Source organism: Gymnoscopelus braueri (genome assembly GCF_963280865.1).
Source record: "Gymnoscopelus braueri genome assembly, chromosome: 14".
In the NCBI taxonomy this organism is placed as follows: domain Eukaryota; kingdom Metazoa; phylum Chordata; class Actinopteri; order Myctophiformes; family Myctophidae; genus Gymnoscopelus; species Gymnoscopelus braueri.
The window spans coordinates 26727728-26747317 of NC_137619.1; the positions used below are offsets into that span (position 1 = coordinate 26727728).

The 19590-nt window shown below is 40.3% G+C and overlaps 1 protein-coding gene across 2 annotated transcripts; it reads right to left on the reverse strand.

The window, feature by feature from the left end:
* Positions 1–16581: 16581 nt before the first annotated feature.
* On the reverse strand, positions 16582–19310 carry LOC308100199 (uncharacterized protein). Of its 2 annotated transcripts, XM_080449153.1 has the most exons (5): positions 19172–19310; positions 18945–18976; positions 18875–18914; positions 18398–18499; positions 16582–16805 (listed from the first exon to the last, which is right to left on the reverse strand). In XM_080449153.1, exons 1-5 carry the CDS (start codon positions 19221–19223, stop codon positions 16594–16596), a joined length of 438 nt encoding a protein of 145 aa, XP_080305279.1. In that variant the 5' UTR covers positions 19224–19310; the 3' UTR covers positions 16582–16593. The 2 variants fall into 2 exon arrangements, with proteins under 2 accessions (XP_080305279.1, XP_080305280.1); XM_080449154.1 differs by lacking the exons at positions 18875–18914; positions 18945–18976; positions 19172–19310 and adding an exon at positions 18695–18833.
* Positions 19311–19590: the final 280 nt, after the last annotated feature.

Consider the following 19590-nt stretch of genomic DNA (forward strand, 5'->3'; position numbering starts at 1 on the left):
AACAAAGTGAATGTCCACAGAGGTTTGGCAGAATATTATTCTTTAATGATCCATAGTGAGACAGAAATAAAAAGTGTTAAAGTGTTACCAAAAAGGGACAGATGTTTCGGTTACAAAAAGCATCCTCAGTCTGCCATGAAAAGCTAAAACACACCATTGTCCTATTAGTAGAGACAAGATAGTCAATCAGAGGATCATTCATGTTATCATAACACATACAGAGATTAATATGCAACAAATGTAGACTAATATCCAATCTAATGTTAAAGAACATCACCATGATTGGTTACTAGAAGACAGCACAATACAATACATCATATAAAAATTACCCAAAGAAAGGATCATGAATTAAAATGCTTTTGAGATGTATCCAACATGGTGATTCTATATTTTATGAGTAAAGTGTGTAGAAGAAAAACAGTAAAAATATCATATTATTATAGTAAAGTATCCCGACTCCCCCAACATTATTACTATTACAGGTCCACTTGGTTCCATGTTTTACACTCTTCAAGTTAAAGTCACACTCGGATTTTGTAGATTATATTTATGTCATGTTATGGATCATAGGGTTCATTTGGTTCCATTTTACACTCTTCTGAGTTAATTAACACTTGAATTTTACTGTGTAGGTCAGTGGCTCTCAACCTTTTCTGGATCAGCGCAAGATCATACTTTAAAAATCTTGAAAGTATTAAAGGCTGCCGTGTTAAGTGGTCAGATGGGTGGGCCGCATGCATTTTCAGAGCAAGTTTATTTTAATGATCAATAAATCGATTGTGTTCTTTCAGGCTTGGATCAAAAGAACTAACGTAATATTAAGTTCCCATTTATCAGTTCCACAATGAAAACTCTTTTTTTAAGACAAAATACCATGACATTGTTTTTACTTTACTTTTTTTATATTAATATTATATTATCAATAACATCTTTGTGTTTTGCCAATTATTTGAAGGCCCACTTGCAATCAATCTCATCACAGGCCCACAGGTTGAGAATGACTGATGATGATGATTGACCGTCCTCGACCACAACACATTGAACACAATCATATCTCTTCCTGAATATAATGATAATACTAATCATCATCAACATCATCATCATCATCATCATCATCATCATCATCATCATCACGACCATCATCATCACGACCATCATCATCATCATTTTCACCACCATTATCATCATCATCATCACCACCATCATCATCATCATCACGACCATCATCATCACGACCATCATCGTCACCATTATCATCGTCATCATCATCATGTTCACCACCATCATCATCATCATCATCATCATCATCATCATCGTCATCATCATCATCATCATCATCATCATCATCATCATGTCTAGTTACATTTTCCAGTGTTACACTGTCCTTCCCTGGTAATATCTTCAGAGTACCACCAATCTGACCAGTGTAAATGCATGGAAAGAGAGTGTCAGTGAAAGTGTGTGTGAAGATGTGTAGGTGTGTGTTAGTATCAGGATCAGAGAAGTACAGTTTTCCTCTGTTCCAGTCCAGTTGGACTCTGATCCTCTGGGGTTTCTGCTTCACTGAGAGATCAGTGACTGACCCTGGTGAGTAACTGCCAGCTGTGTATGTACCTTTATCTAATATTATTCTCCAGAATTGACCCCCTCTGTCTCCCTTCCTCTGAAAGGACTCTGCTAACACACCTACTGACCAGGCTGCATTGTCTCCAACCTCAACATCCCAGCTGTGAGTCCCTGACTTAAAGCCCTCCGAACCCAGGACCAAGTGATGGTGGTCAAACCTCTCAGGGTTGTCAGGAAGCTGCTGTTTCCCTCCAAGTCTCACACTGGTCAGATCACCCGACAGGATGAAGCCTGGATGGGCAGTGTTGGGGTCCAGAATGACAGGAGTGTAGGAGACAATGTCCTTCATCTTGTCCCAGACTCTGAAGGTCAGGTTGTCCAGGTGTTTGGTCACATCTATCAGTGCTCCTGAGACAGGCTGTGGGTCCTGCAGTGTGAACTGGACTCTTCGCATTGTGGTCTTGTAGTTCATGTGTTCAGCTTTCAGCTCCTTCTTTATGGCTCTGATTGTATTTGAAAGAGTTGATATGTCTCTGTTTAGACCCTCAGTCTTCTCCTTCATCATCTGACTCTTCTGTTGCTCTTCCTCCCTCAATGCACCAATCTTAGCCTCCTCTTCCTCATGTAGAAACTGATGCATCTTCTTAAACTGTGTCTTAATCTGCATCTCTGTGTGCTGAGTCTGGAACTGAATGTGTGCTGCTGTTTGATCATAATTTGTTTTACATGTATTAAAGACCTTCAGTTTCTCCTGCAAAGGCTTCAGTGATTTCTGGACTTCCTCCTTGTGATCAAGGACAGGACAGCAATAATCCTCTTCAGGGCGAGACAACTTGGAAGCCATTTGGTACAGACACTCTCCTCAAATCAGCCAGTCAGTGGTGGTAACACTCTCTCCTCTAGAATGTTCCCTGAAATTTACTTTCACTTTGAATCCTGGTTCTTGTTAAAGTCCAGCAGCGTAAGCAGCAGGTTAAAGTGGTCTGGGTCAGTATTCCCTCCTGTTGCTGTGGACAGACAGTCTGTCCCCCCTCCCTGTACAATTATCTAGCCAGTCACACAAGCAATGCAACTAATTAGATAGACCTGTGTCTTTGATGATTTTATTATACTAACATTACAATACAAACTCGAACACTTATGGGTCAGTAGGTTATAAACCTAGGAAAGGAAACACAAACAACAACACAACAACAAATTACTGACATGAAATATACACACAAAACTGTCAAACATATCAGAAATACATACATTTATCGTCATGTAAACACTCTCAATTTTGACATTAAATATACCCACAAAACTGTAAAACATATAAAAAATACATACATTTATCGTCGTGTAAGCTCTCAAAATTCTTACCGTCAGTCTCTCGGAGCTCGCAATGGAAAATGACGAACGCAGCAATAACACCCTGGTAACTAGTAACACTGATGCCTGCAGGACACTTCGTACTGCTTAGTGAGCAATGAGCATCCACTCTATTTATATGGGTTTTGTCTACCCATGTGGATGTAACCCTCTGTTGATTAATCATGTGACTTGTGCACTGTCTTAGATGACGCAACTCAGGCTCCAGCACTGTTCTATAACAGTGGCTACTGTCCTTTTCTGAACTAATCAATCAACTCTCTCATTACTCTCATGTGCAAAGTCCCCTGATTTCAACAGCATCATCACAGCAGTAGTTCTTACAATTGCATATATTTGTACTTATTATGACTAAATATCCTGAAACATTCTGAAAATAAGATACATAAAGGCGCTATAAGGCTGGAAGTTGTGTTTGATCTGAAGGTGAATCTTCTTTTTTTTTGGGGGGGGGGGGCTTTTATGCCTTTATGGATAGGACAGTAGGCTGACAGGAAAATGGGCAGAGACATGGGGAGTGACATTCAGCAAAGGCCGTCTGGATCGGGACTCGAACCCGCGACGCGCTGTCAGGCTACATTGAGCCTAGGTGCCTGGACCGCTACGCTAGCGGTCTAGGCCTTGAAGGTGAATCTTAGCGTCCGTCTCTGTGTGTCATCAGTGAGGAGAGGCAGAATAACAACCTCTCTGTGTCCTGGTTTCTCTCAGAGTAGTCTGGCAAGGGGCAGAGCTATGACACTATTAATTATTGCAAGGCGCGCGCGTGTGTGTGTAATTGCAATTACACACACACACACACACACACACACACACACACACACACACACACACACACACACACACACACACACACACACACACACACACACACACACACACACAACCAACCAACCTCCGGTTGTTTTTGCCTCATTCATCAGGTATGTTATCAAACAGGTATGCCGTGTGATTTCTTCAGAGGGTATTTATGCGAAAACAGGTACAGTATGGACACACAATGCAAATTCTGACGCAACCTGAACCTGAATCCTAAGTTCTAAAAATCTTTATTTGACATAGATTCCCTCACTGGAACCTCAAAATTGTCCCCCTAAAGTCAAGTTAGACAGGTCCATCCATCCATCCAAAAGGTCATATATCATTGCAAAAACTTTTTTGTAAATGAATGCCCTACTTGATCATACTAGTCACATAAAAGTATCAAAAGTAGCAGATCTACAAGCTCGAAACGTGGCGCAAAGCGACGTGTTTTGAGCTAGCTCGATTTTTACTTTCAAAATAACATTTTTAAAAGCAGAATTAGCTGATTTAAAAAGTCACAACTCGAAAAAGTAATGAAAGTGATAAAGTGTCCCAGATTAGCATTAATAGAGCATCGCAGTTCCTGCCCACTTCCTGGTTTTTCGTGGTGCCGGAAGGAAAAGCTCAATGCATTTTTCCCATTGACATTTCCAAAAATATTTATATCAATTAATTTAAGCCTCGAATCAAGCCATCCAGGGTCCTGGTGAATCATGACCATAACACGTTTTTTTCTGTGATTTATTTTATTTTATATTTAATGATATGATATACTATATTTAATAAATACCCTCTGTTTTGCCGTTTTCAAAAAAGTTTTTTCACAGAATCAAACGTTTTATGGTCATGATTCACCAGGACCCTGGATGGCTTGATTCGAGGCTTAAATTAATTGATATAAATATTTTTGGAAATGTCAATGGGAAAAATGCATTGAGCTTTTCCTTCCGGCACCACGAAAAACCAGGAAGTGGGCGGGAACTGCGATGCTCTATTTGCCAACAACTACCAATAATAGAAAAGCATCAATAGTGGTATTGATAATGAATAATGAATCTAATAAGCACGATAATAATGTACGTTCCCCATCCCTATCATATTACAGAAGGATTGTATCTCAGACAAATGTTATGTCAAAACATAATGAATGTGGTGCATTGGTTGGTGAAGAGGTCACTAGTTGGTAAATAGTCAGAGAGGAAAATGTCTCTGGTTTGATTCCAGTCAGGGTCATGTGTTGTATGTCTTTCTACCCTCAGCTTCCTGTCACTCAACACACTAGACAAAAGGAATACTCACACACCAACATAACAAAGTGAATGTCCACAGAGGTTTGGCAGAATATTATTCTTTAATGATCCATAGTGAGACAGAAATAAAAAGTGTTACCAAAAAGGGACAGATGTTTCGGTTACAAAAAGCATCCTCAGTCTGCCATGAAAAGCTAAAACACACCATTGTCCTATTAGTAGAGACAAGATAGTCAATCAGAGGATCATTCATGTTATCATAACACATACAGAGATTAATATGCAACAAATGTAGACTAATATCCAATCTAATGTTAAAGAACATCACCATGATTGGTTACTAGAAGACAGCACAATACAATACATCATATAAAAATTACCCAAAGAAAGGATCATGAATTAAAATGCTTTTGAGATGTATCCAACATGGTGATTCTATATTTTATGAGTAAAGTGTGTAGAAGAAAAACAGTAAAAATATCATATTATTATAGTAAAGTATCCCGACTCCCCCAACATTATTACTATTACAGGTCCACTTGGTTCCATGTTTTACACTCTTCAAGTTAAAGTCACACTCGGATTTTGTAGATTATATTTATGTCATGTTATGGATCATAGGGTTCATTTGGTTCCATTTTACACTCTTCTGAGTTAATTAACACTTGAATTTTACTGTGTAGGTCAGTGGCTCTCAACCTTTTCTGGATCAGCGCAAGATCATACTTTAAAAATCTTGAAAGTATTAAAGGCTGCCGTGTTAAGTGGTCAGATGGGTGGGCCGCATGCATTTTCAGAGCAAGTTTATTTTAATGATCAATAAATCGATTGTGTTCTTTCAGGCTTGGATTTCCCATTTATCAGTTCCACAATGAAAACTCTTTTTTTAAGACAAAATACCATGACATTGTTTTTACTTTACTTTTTTTATATTAATATTATATTATCAATAACATCTTTGTGTTTTGCCAATTATTTGAAGGCCCACTTGCAATCAATCTCATCACAGGCCCACAGGTTGAGAATGACTGATGATGATGATTGACCGTCCTCGACCACAACACATTGAACACAATCATATCTCTTCCTGAATATAATGATAATACTAATCATCATCAACATCATCATCATCATCATCATCATCATCATCATCATCACGACCATCATCATCACGACCATCATCATCATCATTTTCACCACCATTATCATCATCATCATCACCACCATCATCATCATCATCACGACCATCATCATCACGACCATCATCGTCACCATTATCATCGTCATCATCATCATGTTCACCACCATCATCATCATCATCATCATCATCATCATCATCGTCATCGTCATCATCATCATCATCATCATCATCATCATCATCATCATGTCTAGTTACATTTTCCAGTGTTACACTGTCCTTCCCTGGTAATATCTTCAGAGTACCACCAATCTGACCAGTGTAAATGCATGGAAAGAGAGTGTCAGTGAAAGTGTGTGTGAAGATGTGTAGGTGTGTGTTAGTATCAGGATCAGAGAAGTACAGTTTTCCTCTGTTCCAGTCCAGTTGGACTCTGATCCTCTGGGGTTTCTGCTTCACTGAGAGATCAGTGACTGACCCTGGTGAGTAACTGCCAGCTGTGTATGTACCTTTATCTAATATTATTCTCCAGAATTGACCCCCTCTGTCTCCCTTCCTCTGAAAGGACTCTGCTAACACACCTACTGACCAGGCTGCATTGTCTCCAACCTCAACATCCCAGCTGTGAGTCCCTGACTTAAAGCCCTCCGAACCCAGGACCAAGTGATGGTGGTCAAACCTCTCAGGGTTGTCAGGAAGCTGCTGTTTCCCTCCAAGTCTCACACTGGTCAGATCACCCGACAGGATGAAGCCTGGATGGGCAGTGTTGGGGTCCAGAATGACAGGAGTGTAGGAGACAATGTCCTTCATCTTGTCCCAGACTCTGAAGGTCAGGTTGTCCAGGTGTTTGGTCACATCTATCAGTGCTCCTGAGACAGGCTGTGGGTCCTGCAGTGTGAACTGGACTCTTCGCATTGTGGTCTTGTAGTTCATGTGTTCAGCTTTCAGCTCCTTCTTTATGGCTCTGATTGTATTTGAAAGAGTTGATATGTCTCTGTTTAGACCCTCAGTCTTCTCCTTCATCATCTGACTCTTCTGTTGCTCTTCCTCCCTCAATGCACCAATCTTAGCCTCCTCTTCCTCATGTAGAAACTGATGCATCTTCTTAAACTGTGTCTTAATCTGCATCTCTGTGTGCTGAGTCTGGAACTGAATGTGTGCTGCTGTTTGATCATAATTTGTTTTACATGTATTAAAGACCTTCAGTTTCTCCTGCAAAGGCTTCAGTGATTTCTGGACTTCCTCCTTGTGATCAAGGACAGGACAGCAATAATCCTCTTCAGGGCGAGACAACTTGGAAGCCATTTGGTACAGACACTCTCCTCAAATCAGCCAGTCAGTGGTGGTAACACTCTCTCCTCTAGAATGTTCCCTGAAATTTACTTTCACTTTGAATCCTGGTTCTTGTTAAAGTCCAGCAGCGTAAGCAGCAGGTTAAAGTGGTCTGGGTCAGTATTCCCTCCTGTTGCTGTGGACAGACAGTCTGTCCCCCCTCCCTGTACAATTATCTAGCCAGTCACACAAGCAATGCAACTAATTAGATAGACCTGTGTCTTTGATGATTTTATTATACTAACATTACAATACAAACTCGAACACTTATGGGTCAGTAGGTTATAAACCTAGGAAAGGAAACACAAACAACAACACAACAACAAATTACTGACATGAAATATACACACAAAACTGTCAAACATATCAGAAATACATACATTTATCGTCATGTAAACACTCTCAATTTTGACATTAAATATACCCACAAAACTGTAAAACATATAAAAAATACATACATTTATCGTCGTGTAAGCTCTCAAAATTCTTACCGTCAGTCTCTCGGAGCTCGCAATGGAAAATGACGAACGCAGCAATAACACCCTGGTAACTAGTAACACTGATGCCTGCAGGACACTTCGTACTGCTTAGTGAGCAATGAGCATCCACTCTATTTATATGGGTTTTGTCTACCCATGTGGATGTAACCCTCTGTTGATTAATCATGTGACTTGTGCACTGTCTTAGATGACGCAACTCAGGCTCCAGCACTGTTCTATAACAGTGGCTACTGTCCTTTTCTGAACTAATCAATCAACTCTCTCATTACTCTCATGTGCAAAGTCCCCTGATTTCAACAGCATCATCACAGCAGTAGTTCTTACAATTGCATATATTTGTACTTATTATGACTAAATATCCTGAAACATTCTGAAAATAAGATACATAAAGGCGCTATAAGGCTGGAAGTTGTGTTTGATCTGAAGGTGAATCTTCTTTTTTTTTGGGGGGGGGGGGCTTTTATGCCTTTATGGATAGGACAGTAGGCTGACAGGAAAATGGGCAGAGACATGGGGAGTGACATTCAGCAAAGGCCGTCTGGATCGGGACTCGAACCCGCGACGCGCTGTCAGGCTACATTGAGCCTAGGTGCCTGGACCGCTACGCTAGCGGTCTAGGCCTTGAAGGTGAATCTTAGCGTCCGTCTCTGTGTGTCATCAGTGAGGAGAGGCAGAATAACAACCTCTCTGTGTCCTGGTTTCTCTCAGAGTAGTCTGGCAAGGGGCAGAGCTATGACACTATTAATTATTGCAAGGCGCGCGCGTGTGTGTGTAATTGCAATTACACACACACACACACACACACACACACACACACACACACACACACACACACACACACACACACACACACACACACACACACACACACACACACAACCAACCAACCTCCGGTTGTTTTTGCCTCATTCATCAGGTATGTTATCAAACAGGTATGCCGTGTGATTTCTTCAGAGGGTATTTATGCGAAAACAGGTACAGTATGGACACACAATGCAAATTCTGACGCAACCTGAACCTGAATCCTAAGTTCTAAAAATCTTTATTTGACATAGATTCCCTCACTGGAACCTCAAAATTGTCCCCCTAAAGTCAAGTTAGACAGGTCCATCCATCCATCCAAAAGGTCATATATCATTGCAAAAACTTTTTTGTAAATGAATGCCCTACTTGATCATACTAGTCACATAAAAGTATCAAAAGTAGCAGATCTACAAGCTCGAAACGTGGCGCAAAGCGACGTGTTTTGAGCTAGCTCGATTTTTACTTTCAAAATAACATTTTTAAAAGCAGAATTAGCTGATTTAAAAAGTCACAACTCGAAAAAGTAATGAAAGTGATAAAGTGTCCCAGATTAGCATTAATAGAGCATCGCAGTTCCTGCCCACTTCCTGGTTTTTCGTGGTGCCGGAAGGAAAAGCTCAATGCATTTTTCCCATTGACATTTCCAAAAATATTTATATCAATTAATTTAAGCCTCGAATCAAGCCATCCAGGGTCCTGGTGAATCATGACCATAACACGTTTTTTTCTGTGATTTATTTTATTTTATATTTAATGATATGATATACTATATTTAATAAATACCCTCTGTTTTGCCGTTTTCAAAAAAGTTTTTTCACAGAATCAAACGTTTTATGGTCATGATTCACCAGGACCCTGGATGGCTTGATTCGAGGCTTAAATTAATTGATATAAATATTTTTGGAAATGTCAATGGGAAAAATGCATTGAGCTTTTCCTTCCGGCACCACGAAAAACCAGGAAGTGGGCGGGAACTGCGATGCTCTATTTGCCAACAACTACCAATAATAGAAAAGCATCAATAGTGGTATTGATAATGAATAATGAATCTAATAAGCACGATAATAATGTACGTTCCCCATCCCTATCATATTACAGAAGGATTGTATCTCAGACAAATGTTATGTCAAAACATAATGAATGTGGTGCATTGGTTGGTGAAGAGGTCACTAGTTGGTAAATAGTCAGAGAGGAAAATGTCTCTGGTTTGATTCCAGTCAGGGTCATGTGTTGTATGTCTTTCTACCCTCAGCTTCCTGTCACTCAACACACTAGACAAAAGGAATACTCACACACCAACATAACAAAGTGAATGTCCACAGAGGTTTGGCAGAATATTATTCTTTAATGATCCATAGTGAGACAGAAATAAAAAGTGTTACCAAAAAGGGACAGATGTTTCGGTTACAAAAAGCATCCTCAGTCTGCCATGAAAAGCTAAAACACACCATTGTCCTATTAGTAGAGACAAGATAGTCAATCAGAGGATCATTCATGTTATCATAACACATACAGAGATTAATATGCAACAAATGTAGACTAATATCCAATCTAATGTTAAAGAACATCACCATGATTGGTTACTAGAAGACAGCACAATACAATACATCATATAAAAATTACCCAAAGAAAGGATCATGAATTAAAATGCTTTTGAGATGTATCCAACATGGTGATTCTATATTTTATGAGTAAAGTGTGTAGAAGAAAAACAGTAAAAATATCATATTATTATAGTAAAGTATCCCGACTCCCCCAACATTATTACTATTACAGGTCCACTTGGTTCCATGTTTTACACTCTTCAAGTTAAAGTCACACTCGGATTTTGTAGATTATATTTATGTCATGTTATGGATCATAGGGTTCATTTGGTTCCATTTTACACTCTTCTGAGTTAATTAACACTTGAATTTTACTGTGTAGGTCAGTGGCTCTCAACCTTTTCTGGATCAGCGCAAGATCATACTTTAAAAATCTTGAAAGTATTAAAGGCTGCCGTGTTAAGTGGTCAGATGGGTGGGCCGCATGCATTTTCAGAGCAAGTTTATTTTAATGATCAATAAATCGATTGTGTTCTTTCAGGCTTGGATCAAAAGAACTAACGTAATATTAAGTTCCCATTTATCAGTTCCACAATGAAAACTCTTTTTTTAAGACAAAATACCATGACATTGTTTTTACTTTACTTTTTTTATATTAATATTATATTATCAATAACATCTTTGTGTTTTGCCAATTATTTGAAGGCCCACTTGCAATCAATCTCATCACAGGCCCACAGGTTGAGAATGACTGATGATGATGATTGACCGTCCTCGACCACAACACATTGAACACAATCATATCTCTTCCTGAATATAATGATAATACTAATCATCATCAACATCATCATCATCATCATCATCATCATCATCATCATCATCACGACCATCATCATCACGACCATCATCATCATCATTTTCACCACCATTATCATCATCATCATCACCACCATCATCATCATCATCACGACCATCATCATCACGACCATCATCGTCACCATTATCATCGTCATCATCATCATGTTCACCACCATCATCATCATCATCATCATCATCATCATCATCGTCATCATCATCATCATCATCATCATCATCATCATGTCTAGTTACATTTTCCAGTGTTACACTGTCCTTCCCTGGTAATATCTTCAGAGTACCACCAATCTGACCAGTGTAAATGCATGGAAAGAGAGTGTCAGTGAAAGTGTGTGTGAAGATGTGTAGGTGTGTGTTAGTATCAGGATCAGAGAAGTACAGTTTTCCTCTGTTCCAGTCCAGTTGGACTCTGATCCTCTGGGGTTTCTGCTTCACTGAGAGATCAGTGACTGACCCTGGTGAGTAACTGCCAGCTGTGTATGTACCTTTATCTAATATTATTCTCCAGAATTGACCCCCTCTGTCTCCCTTCCTCTGAAAGGACTCTGCTAACACACCTACTGACCAGGCTGCATTGTCTCCAACCTCAACATCCCAGCTGTGAGTCCCTGACTTAAAGCCCTCCGAACCCAGGACCAAGTGATGGTGGTCAAACCTCTCAGGGTTGTCAGGAAGCTGCTGTTTCCCTCCAAGTCTCACACTGGTCAGATCACCCGACAGGATGAAGCCTGGATGGGCAGTGTTGGGGTCCAGAATGACAGGAGTGTAGGAGACAATGTCCTTCATCTTGTCCCAGACTCTGAAGGTCAGGTTGTCCAGGTGTTTGGTCACATCTATCAGTGCTCCTGAGACAGGCTGTGGGTCCTGCAGTGTGAACTGGACTCTTCGCATTGTGGTCTTGTAGTTCATGTGTTCAGCTTTCAGCTCCTTCTTTATGGCTCTGATTGTATTTGAAAGAGTTGATATGTCTCTGTTTAGACCCTCAGTCTTCTCCTTCATCATCTGACTCTTCTGTTGCTCTTCCTCCCTCAATGCACCAATCTTAGCCTCCTCTTCCTCATGTAGAAACTGATGCATCTTCTTAAACTGTGTCTTAATCTGCATCTCTGTGTGCTGAGTCTGGAACTGAATGTGTGCTGCTGTTTGATCATAATTTGTTTTACATGTATTAAAGACCTTCAGTTTCTCCTGCAAAGGCTTCAGTGATTTCTGGACTTCCTCCTTGTGATCAAGGACAGGACAGCAATAATCCTCTTCAGGGCGAGACAACTTGGAAGCCATTTGGTACAGACACTCTCCTCAAATCAGCCAGTCAGTGGTGGTAACACTCTCTCCTCTAGAATGTTCCCTGAAATTTACTTTCACTTTGAATCCTGGTTCTTGTTAAAGTCCAGCAGCGTAAGCAGCAGGTTAAAGTGGTCTGGGTCAGTATTCCCTCCTGTTGCTGTGGACAGACAGTCTGTCCCCCCTCCCTGTACAATTATCTAGCCAGTCACACAAGCAATGCAACTAATTAGATAGACCTGTGTCTTTGATGATTTTATTATACTAACATTACAATACAAACTCGAACACTTATGGGTCAGTAGGTTATAAACCTAGGAAAGGAAACACAAACAACAACACAACAACAAATTACTGACATGAAATATACACACAAAACTGTCAAACATATCAGAAATACATACATTTATCGTCATGTAAACACTCTCAATTTTGACATTAAATATACCCACAAAACTGTAAAACATATAAAAAATACATACATTTATCGTCGTGTAAGCTCTCAAAATTCTTACCGTCAGTCTCTCGGAGCTCGCAATGGAAAATGACGAACGCAGCAATAACACCCTGGTAACTAGTAACACTGATGCCTGCAGGACACTTCGTACTGCTTAGTGAGCAATGAGCATCCACTCTATTTATATGGGTTTTGTCTACCCATGTGGATGTAACCCTCTGTTGATTAATCATGTGACTTGTGCACTGTCTTAGATGACGCAACTCAGGCTCCAGCACTGTTCTATAACAGTGGCTACTGTCCTTTTCTGAACTAATCAATCAACTCTCTCATTACTCTCATGTGCAAAGTCCCCTGATTTCAACAGCATCATCACAGCAGTAGTTCTTACAATTGCATATATTTGTACTTATTATGACTAAATATCCTGAAACATTCTGAAAATAAGATACATAAAGGCGCTATAAGGCTGGAAGTTGTGTTTGATCTGAAGGTGAATCTTCTTTTTTTTTGGGGGGGGGGGGCTTTTATGCCTTTATGGATAGGACAGTAGGCTGACAGGAAAATGGGCAGAGACATGGGGAGTGACATTCAGCAAAGGCCGTCTGGATCGGGACTCGAACCCGCGACGCGCTGTCAGGCTACATTGAGCCTAGGTGCCTGGACCGCTACGCTAGCGGTCTAGGCCTTGAAGGTGAATCTTAGCGTCCGTCTCTGTGTGTCATCAGTGAGGAGAGGCAGAATAACAACCTCTCTGTGTCCTGGTTTCTCTCAGAGTAGTCTGGCAAGGGGCAGAGCTATGACACTATTAATTATTGCAAGGCGCGCGCGTGTGTGTGTAATTGCAATTACACACACACACACACACACACACACACACACACACACACACATACTTGTATTTGTTACCTACTTAGGACCCGAGGTTATTGCTTACCTCGTTAGGACCACACTTTCTAGACATAGTAGAAACATATAAACTACACTCCTGAATGTGGAAAAAAATCTATTTTAATACAATCACCTCAGATTTAAAGAAGGGAAAACTATAGGACCTCTGATTAATGCTGACCTTTTCAGGACCACACTTTCTAAACATTGTAGAAACATATAAACTACACTCCTGAATGTGGAAAAAAATCTATTTTAATACAATCACCTCAGATTTAAAGAAGGGAAAACTATAAATTACCAAATTTTTACCCTACTTGTTAGGACCGTCTCCAAACAAAAGAACGAAAGCTAAAACTTTTTGGTCAGTAACTTCACCTCATTGGCTCTTATGAGTTTAATCATCTATATAGAATGAATCACCCATTTTTAATGTGATACAAATAAAAACAGCTTTAGTTTACTTAATAACAATCAAATAAGTACCAATTTGTGTTTTTATTCCATCCTCCATATGTATTTTGTCTTAGGGGGAAAAAAAACATACTGCAAAATCTCCATGGCCATATCAGAGGGTCACAACACAGCCCTATCTCTAGACCTAGGAGTAAAACCATTAATGCAGAAATGAGAAATCAATGCCTCAAATGGCAGTACAGTTTTGCAGTGGTGGAAAAAGTAATCAAATGTTTTACTTAGTAAAAGTACAAAAGTATTAGCATCAAAATGTAAAGTACAAAACTAAAATGTTTTTGGCTAACCGTGATCCTGGACTGCACCAACACAGAGTAAATAAGGTGGAGTGGAGTGATAACAACGCTCTTATCATTAACACAAAAAAGACAGAGGAGATTGTTTTTGGTGCCCCACTAGAGATACACAGATCCCCCATTACTATTCATAGTGAACAGATCAACCAGGTATGTTCGTATACATACCTAGGAGTAGTAATTGACCACCTTCTGTCATGGAAAGACCAGATTGAATCAGTGGGTAAGAAGACAAAGCAAAGAGTCTATTTCCTTCGCCGTCTGAGATCTTTTGGCGCTAGTAGACAGATTCTTCTTTTGTTTTTCACTTCTGTTATTATGAGTGTTCTTCAGTACTGTAGTACCACCTGGTATGGATGTCTGTCCGTAGCCTTAAAGTCACAACTGCTGCAGCAACTGAACATTTGTTCAAAGATTGTTGGACAACCACTTCAGAGGCTCTATACAACTACGTATAATGACAGTATGATAAGGTTGGCAAGGAATATCACTTCAAACACTAGCCATGCTTTGTATGGAGAATATAGGTTGTTGCCTTCAGGAAGGAGATAGTGTTCCTACATACAATAAGGTCAAACTGAAGAGGTCCTTTGTCCATCAGACGACACTGAGGCTTAATCAGGAGTTATAGGCCAGGGGTAGGCTGAGAGGTGGACACTGCTCTTGTCTTCGTATGTCTTTATGTATGTATTTTGTTTTGTTTTTCTTGTGTCATGTCAAATGTGTGTACTGTTTATTGTTGCATACATGGCTGCTGGGTCGCAAGACAAATTTCAGTGTGAACTGACAATAAAGTATTATCGTATCGTATAAATATTTCAAAATTGTTCATTTTTTGGTCTGAAAAAATAAAACATGTTATACATTCCTCTGGTGTAGTACTAGTCTACTTTTTGAATTTTGACTGCATAAACCTAGTATTGACAATATTTCAAGATTGTTATATCTGATGTCTACTGCAATGTCTACTGTTTTATATACTGTACAAATTAACATGGCATCAAAACATCTCACAGCTGTCATTTAAAGAAGGAAGTATACTCTGGAGTGTGGCAAAACAAAGCAACTTTTTATTGAGCAACGTAAACGTGTAGCTCTAATAACAATGGATGATCTTTTATTTTTCAATCATCTGAAATGTACAACAAGCTGGGCTGCACAACACGTGGCCCTCAGGGGACTCTGGCAGTAGCGAGCTGGGATTTTACAACACAGCCCCCTGGGTGCAACGGACACGGCAAGATGGGTTGTACCGTGTTGATTTCGGCGACTAGAACTATGATGAAAAATGTTTTGTCGACTACCTTTTTTCACTGACGAAAACCAAATGAAGACTAAGCTATGATGACTAAGACTAAATATTTTGACCATTTCCTCAACAAATAAAAACTTTAAAAAAAAATAAAATAAAAATTTAAAGAGGAACTAGTGGAGTAGTACTAAAATCCAATAGAACTAAAAGACAAGTCATCTTATGTATGGTTGCGCTCAGGTGTTGCACTCTGAAAATACCAGATCTACAAGCTCACAACGCGTCGCACAGTGTGACGCGTTGTGAGCTTGTAGATCGGCTATTCATTCAGCATGCAACCAAATGTAAATGATCCTTTCCCCTCCATCAAGCGTCCCGGCTGGCCAGGGGGAGGCATTAGAGACCAGGATTACTGCATGTTTTTTGTGAGGGTACCTACCCTAGGAGTCACAGGGAGAACATGCAAATTCCAAACAGAAAGGCCCTTTCGCCAACCCCACCCAGGGTATGGGCACTGATGACGTGGAGGAGGGAACACGCCCCCAGCGCCCACAGTGTCCCCAGCAGGAATTGAACCCAGGACCTTCTAGCTGTAAGGCGACAGCGCTACCGACTGCGCCGTGCCCCCCTTTTTTTTTACACAAAATTTAAAACAAATGGAAAATACACACAATAAAATGAGATGGCTGATCAAGGAGAGACAGAGACAGAGAGCGACAGAGAGAGAGGCACAGAAGACAGACACAAAGAGAAAAGGCTACATCCTCTGCTCTGAAACGATTCTGTTGTAAACAAAGAATTTCACTGCTTGCCAGGTCCTTTCAGATAGTGCTTGAGGCGACGCAGCGATGCACTTCTCACAATCCTGCTTTCCAGGTGTCCTCCCCATTCGGATGAACTCCATCAAAGAGCTTTCAACTGCTTTCACCTCCTCCGTTGACCACTTCTTTCTTTTAGGCTGTTTGGTACCTTAGCAATGGGATTGCAATATACATTTAATATGCAAGAAAATATGTCGAAAATTGTTAAACATTAAAGTATACAGTACATTCATTGCGAGACTCTTTCCAACAAGATGCCCCACGGTAATTTATTTCTGCCTGGTTATCAAACAATTGGACTTATCCGCAGCTATAACCCCATAATTTACTTCTTAATTTATATGGGCTATAACCCCATAATTTACATCTTAAAATGTGCACTACTGACTTACCAAGTGTTGTACAATAATTCAATGCATGATATTCTAGTATACTCTGACATTAATACTGCATTCATAGTGTACATTTTAGCCTTATTATTTACACTGTTGTATCAATAAAGTATTTCTGCTTCTGAAAGGGGAAACCTGTCTGAATTTCCTGCCTTCCCACCATTAGGGATATGTTGACCACAGAAAATTCAGTGCAACGATAATTCATGTAGACACAGAAGGCAGAATGTTCATGTACTTCATTCACACTCCCCGGACCCCCCCCCATTCGCTATCAGTTATACAGTTGTACTCCTTAAGTCAGTATGTTCAACCTCTTGTCATTCTCATTCGCTTCAAGCTAATTACTCACGCCCTCATACCCACAGTGCAACTCGGGCGGTTCATTTAAGCAGCCTCTGTTCTCTGTTCAGTCTATGTGCTTCGCTGTTTAAGCGGTGAGTACAGCTGCTTGTTTTCAAATTCCCTCCACCTCCCCGGCCTCCTCCCCGTGGCATCTAGTTATTATTGTTATAGGTTGATTCTGTGTTTGTACTGTGGTTCTATGATTCTGTGTATTGTACTGTGTTCTATGGATTGTATTATGATTGTGGTTGTTTAATTATGCATTGAAGGTTCAATGTTATGGTAAACTGTATTTTATGCTTTCTGTCTCTCCTCTGTCTCTCCCTCTCTCTTCTTTCCCCCGACACAGTCGAGGCAGAAGGCCGCCCCACCCTAGAGCCTAGGGTCTGCCTGACGTTTCTCCCAGTTAAGAGGGAGTTTTTCGTTGCCACTGTCGCAAATTGCTTGCTCAGAGTGTACATGTAAAGTGTCTTGTGACAACTTGTTGTGATTTGACACTTGAATTGAATTGAATCAAATGCTCTGCTCTGGGGGATTCGTGATTGAAGATCTGTGTCATGTTTGCACAGGAATCTGTAATATCACATGAGCAGAGTCACACCGCCAAACTTAATGCAATATCATTGCATATATGGGTAATGGTTAATATGGTAATGGTTAATAAATGGTAAATGGTTCATTAACTGTCTGGTTATTTCTGAGCTGAAGTGTCTAAATGAAATAGCTTGGGTTTGAGCTGAGACAGCCGGTGTGGGTGCAATATGTAGTACATCTTAACTGACATAAGCCGGTGGGCATAGCTCTGGTCAGTCTATCTCCCTGTCACAGCCTCAGCTTAAATCTACTTGTGGTTTTACGGCGGTTGGCAATCATATTTTGGTGCATTACCGCCAACTTCTGACCCTGAATGGGATCAGACTAACAAAATCTTTGTGCTCACATATCAGCCTCAGACATCACTCTGACTCGTCTATGAGCATGTAAGTAGTTCCCGCAAGCTCACCTTTTGAACTCTTGGCGTGTGGAGGGCGATGATGTAACCTCTGCTCGCTCCCCTGGAGTGGATTCACAGCTTGCACCCTCTGTCTCTTCATTGACTGTCCTCCTGGAAAAACATTCAGAGAAAACACAATTATATAGCCTATATAGGAAGGTTAATCCTATGCCACACTACCAAAACATAATCACAGGCTTTACACGTCTGGGGATGTCAACATTAAAACAACAAGTAACAAAAAAAATGAAAGGAAGAGTTACTGTGATCAAGCACACTGTACCAACTTTTCTAATATACACTAACCTTTTCCGGGTGGATCCTCACACTCAGACTCGCTGGAGTTGGAATCTTCCATGACTTTAGATGAACCTGCAAGGAAGCAAAGAAAATAAAGTTGGCATCACTGTTGTATTTGGAGGGCGGATTTGGGCTAAGATTAGTTATTTTGGTAACTCCTTTGGTAAGGAGTTCCCGCAAGCTCACCTTTTGAACTCTTGGCGTGTGGAGGGCGATGATGTAACCTCTGCCCGCTCCCCTGGAGTGGATTCACAACTTGCACCCTCTGTCTCTTCATTGACTGTCCTCCTGGAAAAACATTCAGAGAAAACACAATTATATAGCCTATATACGAAGGTTAATCCTATGCCACACTACCAAAAAATTATCACAGGCTTTACACGTCTGGGGATGTCAACATTAAAACAACAAGTAACAAAAAAAATGAAAGGAAGAGTTACTGTGATCAAGCACACTGTACCAACTTTTCTAATATACACTAACCTTTTCCGGGTGGATCCTCACACTCAGACTCGCTGGAGTTGGAATCTTCCATGACTTTAGATGAACCTGCAAGGAAGCAAAGAAAATAAAGTTGGCATCACTGTTGTATTTGGAGGGCGGATTTGGGCTAAGATTAGTTATTTTGGTAACTCCTTTGGTAAGGAGTTCCCGCAAGCTCACCTTTTGAACTCTTGATGTGTGGAGGGTGATGATGTAACCTCTGTCCGCTCCCCTGGAGTGGATTCACAGCTTGCACCCTCTGTCTCTTCATTGACTGTCCTCCTCCTCCTGGAAAAACATTCAGAGAAAACACAATTATATAGCCTATATAGGAAGGTTAATCCTATGCCACACAACCAAAAAATTATCACAGGCTTTACACGTCTGGAATGTCAACATTAAAACAAGTAACCAAAAAA

What these genes read in the sequence shown, in the direction of transcription:
- LOC308100199 (XM_080449153.1), bottom strand. Translation starts at nt 19,223, where the DNA reads ATGGAAGATTCCAACTCCAGCGAGTCTGAGTGTGAGGATCCACCCGGA. An exon ending in TGAAGAGACAGAGGGTGCAA is followed by an intron (nt 18,915 to 18,944) that starts GTTGTGAATCCA and finishes GGGAGCGGGCAG; the next exon opens with AGGTTACATCATCGCCCTCC. An exon ending in ACACGCCAAGAGTTCAAAAG is followed by an intron (nt 18,500 to 18,874) that starts GTGAGCTTGCGG and finishes ATGTTTTTCCAG; the next exon opens with GAGGACAGTCAATGAAGAGA.